At 40.4% G+C, this 8,795-nt stretch overlaps 1 protein-coding gene across 1 annotated transcript in view; it reads left to right on the top strand.

Moving 5' to 3' along the window:
- The first annotated feature begins 7,803 nt into the window (after nt 1–7,803).
- Nucleotides 7,804–8,795, top strand: part of AMMECR1 (Alport syndrome, mental retardation, midface hypoplasia and elliptocytosis chromosomal region gene 1) — a 57,796-nt gene continuing 56,804 nt past the window's right edge. Inside the window, exon 1 of the mRNA XM_009327908.1 lies at nt 7,804–7,826. Coding sequence (XP_009326183.1) covers nt 7,804–7,826 — 23 coding nt within the window. The remainder of the gene's footprint in view (nt 7,827–8,795) is intronic.

Genomic DNA, 8,795 nt, shown 5'->3' with positions numbered 1-8,795 from the left:
CCCTCTACTCCGCTCTGGTGAGACCCCACCTGGAGTACTGCGTCCAGCTCTGGAGCCCTCAGCGTAAGAAAGACACGGACCTGTTGGAGCAGGTCCAGAGGAGGGCCACGAAAACGATCAGGGGGATGGAACACCTCTCCTATGAAGGAGGACTGGGAGAGTTGGGGTTGTTCAGCCTGGAGAGGAGAAGGCTTTGGGGAGACCTTATTGCTGCCTTTTAGTACTTAAAGGGGGCTTATAAAAAAGATGGGGACATACTTTTTAGCAGGGCCTGTTATGACAGGACTAGAGGTAATGGTTTTAAACTAAAGGGGGGTAGATTTAGTCTAGATCTAAGGAAGAAATGTTTTATGCTGGGGGTGGTGAAGCACTGGCACAGGTTGCCCAGAGAGGTGGTGGATGCCCCATCCCTGGAAACATTCAAGGCCAGGCTGGACGGGGCTCTGGGCAACCTGATATAGTTGAAGATGTCCCTGCCCACGGCAGGGGGGTTGGACTAGCTGACCTTTAGAGGTGCCTTCCAATCCAAACTATTCTATGATTCTATGAATAAGTAGCAGAGGAATGTGCAGGCTGTCACAGAAAGTCTTGAGCCCCTTTTGGGTGGCTGAAGATTACACTTAGAAGTTTTTTCGTAAATAATCCTGATTGATCCCTTCCATAAGACTAGCCAGTGTTCAACCCAGATATTCAGTGGATCCAACAGCTCAGTCCCCAAATTCAGAGGGATATGTAAGCTGGCACCAGCTGGGGGGAAGAGTTGTGGTCTTGGTAGGATTTCCTTTTACAGAAACTGTGCATACTCTTTCCAACAGACTGGTTGTCTGTGTGCACAGTGATTGGATCCGTTGTTACTTTGCAGGGATGGAAATCATATTTGCTTTTCTGTAGTGCCAGTCCCTTTAGGGTCTTTTATGTGCACTGGAGTTACACTGGCAACCTGTTGCCCAGCAGTTCTTCAGTTTCAGGTTTGGAACTGTCCTGTAAATGCCTGGTCTAGGTCAACTACCTCTAACTTGTCCGTTCAGCCTAATGCTTCCTCTGTACTTAATTCAAATTGACCTAGTCCCTCTGACCTATATACTGTAAAGGTAGGTGTGAAAGTTTCCCCAGTTGCTTCACCAGTAAAGACTGGGAACAGTGTTCAGTGAGCTTCTCTGCATTCATGCCATCATCCTTGTATCCCTTTTTCACCTTGGTCTACAAGAGATCTCACTGGTTTTTCTAGTTGGTTTCCTGCTTTTGATGTAGTTAAGTAACTTTGCAAGGTGCTACCCAAACATTTTTAGTTCTTTATTTACTGTTTACTTTTGACCTACTATGTGTTTTATAATCTCTTCTGATCTTATTAGGCAAGCTTTCTGTTTTTAAAAGCTGACCTCTCTCTGATGCCCTCCTTAACGTCCCTATTCAGTCATGCAGGGAGTAGGATTTTGTTGCTGGGGCTGAGGTATTCTTTTGACTGCTTTTGTTTTCTCTTCTAACTGTGGTGAATGTTTCACCTGGTCTTTTAATACAGAACTTTGTCTGCTTTTGGGGTTTTTTTTGTGTGTGTGTGGTGGTTTTGCTTTTAACAGCCTCCAAGCTGTTGCAGTCTTTTTGCTGTTTGGATTGCTCCTTTTAGGGTTGTGTGTGTTCGGGTTTGTTTGTTTGGGTTTTTTTGGGTGGAATGGGTTGGGAGGATTACTAATTACTTCAATTTTTTTTACACTGTTCCCTTTCTTGAAATTCATTATCCATGTGCCAAATATTTTTATTGCCTGCTGTATTCAACTACGATGTTGAAATATAATTACATTGCAGGCACAGTGACAGAGCAGCTTTCCTATTGATATCCTTTAACTAGGTCGTGTGTACCGCTCAAAACCAAACAAAAAATGGCATCTTTTCATGTAGGTCCTAGCACTAATTTCCAAGGAAGCAGTCATTACTTGAAAAAAAAAAATATTCTCTACGTGTCATTCTAATGAGGCACAGGGTCCACTTTATATCAGGAGATTTCAGTTGCCCACTTATTACCTTTCCTAAATTTGCAACTTTATAATTTCCCTGAACTGGTAGTACAGTTGATGATACGTCTTTATTACTTGATTATGTGACTTCTACCATAAGAAGTTTATTGGGTTTCTCTTCTCCTGTAATACTTTACGCCATTAAATGTTTCTATGTCCTTCGCATACGGTGCTGTCTCCCACCTGCCTGTTGTTTGTCATTCCTGTTGGAATTGCTGAGTAAGCTGGTAGCTTCTCAGCGTTATACTGCATTGATTTGTCCTCCTTCCACCAAGTCTTGGAGATGCTTATTACTTCGAGGGTGTCGGGTGAGGCCAAGCATTTGGGCTTCCCATGTGTTACTTCTGAAATTTCTAGCAGTAGTGTAGAAGTGTTTGTAAGTTCCAAAACTCTTACTAGCATGCCAGTCTGGCTGACTCTGGCATGACTAATGTGCATGCCTAACAAGTTCTTCCTGTTCCCATCATGCCTTAATCCTTTCAGTCTGTATCATTGACTTCCTATGTCAGCCTCCCTCTCAGGCCTCGCATGTGAAACTGGCAGCATTTCAGAAAATAACACCATGAAAATCCTGAACGTAAGTGTTCTGCTCAATGACCTGAGCTTACTCTCCAGAGCATCCATCCTGTGTTTCCATACACTACCATTACTGGCGTGGATCCTGTGGACTACTGTTTTCTTTGCTGAATCATCAAGTAGTCAATGTAGATGCCCTGTGAGGTTGCTACCTTTGCATCTGATGGGTGGTGTGCCAGCTGATCGTCAGATGCCACAAATACAGCTAGCTGTGTGTCTAGTGAAGTCGTTCAATACCCCCGCCTGCTTCTTCCTAGTCTTTAAGTCTGTCTGCTACAAAGAGGATCCCTAGTTCAACAGGATGCAGTAGTATCAACTGGAGGGTGGGTTGTTTCTAAGAGATTAGCTCTGACCCAACTTATGACCACATGAATGCTTGAGATGGCAAAAGACATGATGAAGCGTGGTACAGAAAACAAGTAGGCAACATGTGAGAGCGCCTTTTTCAGTGGCATTGCTAGTTATTGATTATAAAACTGCAGTGAGGTTCATACGAGGCAGTGTTTTGTGGTTTGGTTGGTTGGTTTTTTAAACTATTTAGATTTGTTCCCTTGTAATGAAAGCATAACCCTAAACTTGTCAGTCTTCAAATACAGAAAGTGCATTTTTTGGAAGCAAAATTACTGTATTGTAGACAGCGTCTCTGTATCTGTGTGAACTTGTGTTTGGTAAGAGACAGTGAAAGAACTGATGTCCCAAATGAAGATCCACTTAGCCCTGTATGTTGGCTCCCAGGGCTGGCCAATGGCAGATACCGCTGGAAGAATGTAACAATCGGGGAAGTCTGTAAAGATGCTGCCGTATCTTCCAGTAATTTCCTATACTAGAGCTAGCATCTTTGTGTTTATCGGTTTTCTAATTGTATGGCTAGTGGCAGCATGTAGTAACCAGTATACTTGCTCAGAAAATGACGCTTTGTCTGTTATCTTGATGTCTGAGAGTAACTAAGGCATGTCTGCTGTGTACTAAAAATTGGGGCCTCAATTAGATACTATGTATTACTGCATCATTCTATCACTAACTGCAGTTTATCCCTCTTCAAAGGGACCAGTGACTGGTCATCTGGCCTGTCGCTAATGCGCTTCTCTGTTGCCTAAATGCTAAGTGCTTTTCTTGTTCAAGGTTAGCGTGGTTATATTTACATTATGAGCAGTTTTGTTCTGTCTTGTGCTTTGCCTAATCTGCTAAAGCAGCAATGTGTCTGAAAGCTCCTCTGCTTTTTCCAGCAATATAGGCTGGTCTAATAATAATTATCTGTCTTCAAAAATTTTACTGCTGTTGCTTTGTGTTTAGGCTGTACTGCATGCATTTCTTCTTGTGGGGTGCAAATGTAAGCAGTCATCATCCTTGCCCCTTTTTCACTGCCCCTTTTGCCTCTTCCTCTCTTTTTGAGCTGATGTCTCTGCATGTGCTCCTGCACAGTGAAACACAGCAGAGAAACAAGCTTGGTCTAAGTTAAACTGGCAAAAAGGAGAGAGATATATTTTTAACCAGATCGGTTCCCCAATCACACATGTTTGTTCCCGAACAAGAAAGGAGGCTGTCTGTCTGGGGATGGGAAGGATGCGTGAGGCTGTTTTTAAGCAACAGCTCTGAACTTCGCTGTTACTCAACCATCTATGCAGTCATTTGTGATTTAAGGGGTGGAAAGATTGGGAGATCATCTAGTTCATCTGAAGGCGTGATATCTCTGTGTTTTATGCCTACGCTGACTGACAGATGTCTGTCTATCTTAAAAACATCCAGTCTCCATAGCAGACATTACTTTCAAAACCACTGAGAACTCCCTGATTTTGAATCATCTTTGTCAGTCTTAAAAGCGCTCTTTGGTATGTCTTTTCTGTGACAAAAATATAAATCCTTTTGGCTCTAATTCCAGCACTGTATTTAGTCTGCCTTTGAACCGTTATGTCATTGGTTAAATTACATGGCTAAGTTCTATACAAATAGTGCAATCTAGAGTGCATTGATTTAATAGTAATTCGTGTGATCCAAAAGATTAATTTATTCCAGCTGTAGAGTTAGTGAAGTCTGAATTAGAGGGCAAATTCAGATTCTGCTGAGGCTTGTTTCTTAGCTTGTCTTGCAACATTATCGTGAGCTTCTTAAAAACGAGTACCAAAATAATTGAATGTTTATTAAATTTTTAAAGTGATGCATTTTAAAAATATTCAAGTATACTCTAATGTATCTTGTTATTGTATAATTCCTAGCGTTTCAAGTCTCTTGCAAGCTAGTGTTTTGCAGTGGACCTTTAGAATATGTAGTTTAACATGAAGAAGGATCAATGACTTTTAAAGGAATGGTTTTGAATGTTTGGTTGAATTGCAGTCTCTCCTGTTAGCTGACATCTTGACATATAAGTTTTGTAACATATTACTGCTATTAAAAAATCCTGTGTAGTTCCAGTTTTTTCTTAGGTTTCTTTAAATATTTCTCGTTCCTCTGAACTAAGTTCCACTTAAGCAGAAAACTCCTGTGTGTTAATTTCTCACAGGCTTGGCAAATTCTCAGTTATTGGCATAAATTTTTTGTTCAGCTGTTTCTGTTGTGCCCCTAGGTGCTTATGTCTCAGCATGCATCGTGCATTTGGCAACTAAAAAAAGCATTTTAATGGTCCAAATGGATGCCTTTATGACTGTATGTCTGGTGTCTTGTATGTATAAAGTGTGTAAATTTAATTAACAAAGTTATTTTCCAGAACAAATTGCATACATTTCTGCCTGCTTCTACTCATTCATCTAATATTTTGAAAGAACAACATGTGTCACAGTTAGCTGAAATTCATTAAAACATAAGTTATGATTCATCTGTAGCAGGAGAATCCCAGTTATAGCTCTAATAAAATTTTGTGTGACCTTTTAATAACTACAACTCCTGGTTTTCACTGATGTCTTGACTAACTGCTTCAGGTCATATTTTAGCAGAACAAAAAAAAAAGAATTATGAAAACCCAGCATCCCCATTGCTAATGGTCACTGGCAGTTTGGGTAAAACTGTCAAGTAATTGGAAGGAAAAATTCAGTATCTTCGTTGGCAATGATAGCAGACTTTCTTTTAAGGTAGTATGCGTGGACGCTAAAGGTAGAAGTTGTGTGTTAAGCTGCTGTCTGAAATCTATGCAGAACAATATTCTCTGACTCTTGGTTTGTAGTTAATATGCATGGAATTTCTTGCTCTCTTGGAAGAATGGAAATGGTGCTGTGGTGCTAAACTTCCAGACTTTTAGTGCCTAGAGAATGCTTTTTCTGAATCAACTTTCAAAACTAATTTTATGCCTGAATCGTCCTGCTAGTGATAGAAGGGGAAACATTATACTCGTGCCTCAAAACTAATGTTTGCTGCATTCTTGCTAGTGACTTCCAAGGAAAGAAAGAATCTAGGAGCTGGAGCTGTTCTTATCTGATCTCTTTAGCATTGTCTTCACTATTTTTTACAGGGTAGAAGTTCTGGGGACCTTATGCAGCTTCCTAAAACATTTTGCATGTGGTGTTCTTAAACCATTTGGTTTTGGATATATTTTACTTCATGGAATTTTAGGAAAGGGTTCTTCTGAACCTTTTCAAAGTATTAATTGCAAAAAAAATGACTACTTGAAGGAAAACGCTTTCACTGGAAATATTTTGTCTCAATTCCAGTTTGTAAGTAGGATGATCATAAACTGTACATAAGATCTTTGGTGGTACTGAAATTGTTTCAACTTTCACTTGCAAAGCTTCCAATTACATCTTTTTAGGGTGACTGTGTTGCATCCTTCAAAATGTTTTTCTTTGACGTTAGTATCTCTAATTCAGGACTACTTGCTCCTGCTGGAGAGGAGACTGCATAGCGTTGCTGGGGGAGGATAAGTAGGGGCAGTCCTTTTAAGTGCTTGTTAATTTGAACACTTGTTAATCTGACTACACGTGGAACATGGGGTACGTGGGTTTTGAGGTCATTTTTAGATATGGGAGCAGCATGTGGTTTTTAAGTTGCTCACTTTCTTTGAAAATTGGGTGGGGAGGTGACTTTGGCTGGGACCTATCCAGTTCAAAACACTTAAAATGTAGCCAGATGCAAACTATTTATTGGATCAAATGCAGTATTTTCCTGGTTTTTCTGTCTGCTGCTACAAAAGCAAACATAAAATCATTTAATGTCTTCTGGGGTATGAGAAAGGTAGGAACAGCCAGGGAGAGAATACCAGCTTTGCTTTAATAGTTTTTGTGAATAGTTTTTGTTAACAGTCCAATAGTTTCAGTGTATAATCTGAAGGTAGTTTGAGTTGATTAAAAGAAGTATAACGTATGACTAATAATAAAGGTATCGGGGAAACAAAATTATATTTCTTAGAAATACTTAAATATGCCCCATAGAAAGTCATAATCAGGTGCCTGAAGACTCTGAAGTAATAACGTTAATAATTTGTAATGACACTGAATTGATTTAACAACTTCATAAAGTCTGATTTTTCTGCCCTGGTTCATAATTGTGCGATTGGGGAAAAACAATTTGCTTAAGTAGGTCAGAGCATAAATGTGAACAGTTTTATAATGTAAATATACATATTGTTATATAATTTTATTAAATGTTACAAATTATGGTGTCTTAGTAATGTAGAATACATTGGCATTTGTTCTTGGTTGCTTTTGACATTAGAGCAAAAGTTTATCTGGAGGCACAGTCCTTACTCTGGATGTGTTTAATAAGCATGTGTACCTTCTTGAAAGATTAAGCATTGTTTTGATAAGAGGAGTTAAGTCTTCGTGTTTGCATTCCAAAATTCAAAATCCACTTTCTCATAACTTTTTACTGAGTTTTTTGGGAGCGTGCTGAATGCTTCTGAGGTTTTAATCAAAATGAGGGTTCCAGAATTTATGAAAGCAAGTAACAACCCATTTAGGGAGAAAGGCCTCAACCCTTACTGACTTGTAATGGGCATGTGGAATGCAGTAACTTATTACTACTTTTCTTCTCCCCCCTTTTCAAAAGCTGGTCACAAAGGGAGATAGATTAAGTAGGAAAAAGATGGAGGGAGGACAGAAATGGAAAAGGAGATGGAAGGGGAGGGGGAAGGGAAACAAAGGTTAAAAATACATGAAATACAGAAATGAGCGCAATGGGCAGAAGAATGAGTTTTGAAGCACGACGAGTTCAGAGTCTGATGGAGGCAGGAGTACGCACTTAAGCTGTCAGTTCCCAAATAAACAATTAGTTTTTAAATTTGTACGTACCGATGGTATTTGGCATTGAGGATACGTGAGTGCCCTACTACTTCCCATAAGGAGCTGTGTAGAGAAGGGATTCTGTGGCTTCTCCATCCCTGCCATTCTGATGCTGGGCTGCCGGGAAGGCTAGAATCCCATGGGTTGGAGGGCTCCCTGGCTTGGCGAGAGGTGGGAGCTGGCGAGTCCAAGCTCACACTTGCTTTTCGTCACCTTTACCTTGGGCAGTATCAACAGCGGTTGCTACTGTTGTGTTTCTGTAGTGTTCATTGAATAAATTGTGATTTTTGGTCATTTATTCCCATTCTGTAATACCTTGTCACCTTGTCACATCTCAAATTGTGTGAGGTTGGTAATGCTGATCAGAGGGGTGTTATGTGGTTATGGCTTTGTTACAAAACAGTGTATGGTTCAGCATTTCCTGATCTAGTGCTTAATAAGAGCCAGAATCAGCTAGGCCAAGTGCAGAGCCAACCTATCTGCTTTCACATGTATGGCGCTGTACTGCTCAGATAAGCTTGCTCGCCTGGAAGTAGCTGAGGGATGTCTGTCTTCAAGCTGCATTGCTCCCTCTAGACCTGTGCTGAGAGACTTGTAGGCACCTTTAATGGAAAGAATACGTATAAAACAATAAGCCTTTTAAAGAAAGCAAGGCTGATTGATTATTGTCTTTAGTGATTTTTGGTGTTGAAATAGAGAGATTTGGTTGGTTGGTTGGTTTTGAGGAGCATGTTCCTATGTTTACCTTGCTGGTCAGGACTTGGATAGGATTAGCAGAAGTTTACAAGATAGAAGGCTAAACCGACAAGTCAGAGGTAAATATGGAAGAGCAGGGGATCATGGTGTGCGTGATCACAGAAAGTACTGTGATAATACCCCGGTGAGGAGCCTCGGCATCACAACTGCTGTGTTTTAAAGAGGATGTAACCCCTCGTCCCATTCTGGTAGTTCCTTTTTATGTCATTAGCTTTTATTATTTAAGACTAGCAGGCTCATTCTACTC

This window comes from Pygoscelis adeliae, unplaced genomic scaffold (assembly GCF_000699105.1).
Source record: "Pygoscelis adeliae isolate BGI_AS28 unplaced genomic scaffold, ASM69910v1 Scaffold14, whole genome shotgun sequence".
In the NCBI taxonomy this organism is placed as follows: Eukaryota; Metazoa; Chordata; class Aves; order Sphenisciformes; family Spheniscidae; genus Pygoscelis; species Pygoscelis adeliae.
The sequence above is the reverse complement of the archived record's forward strand: the minus strand, read 5'-3'. Positions and strand labels throughout refer to the sequence as shown.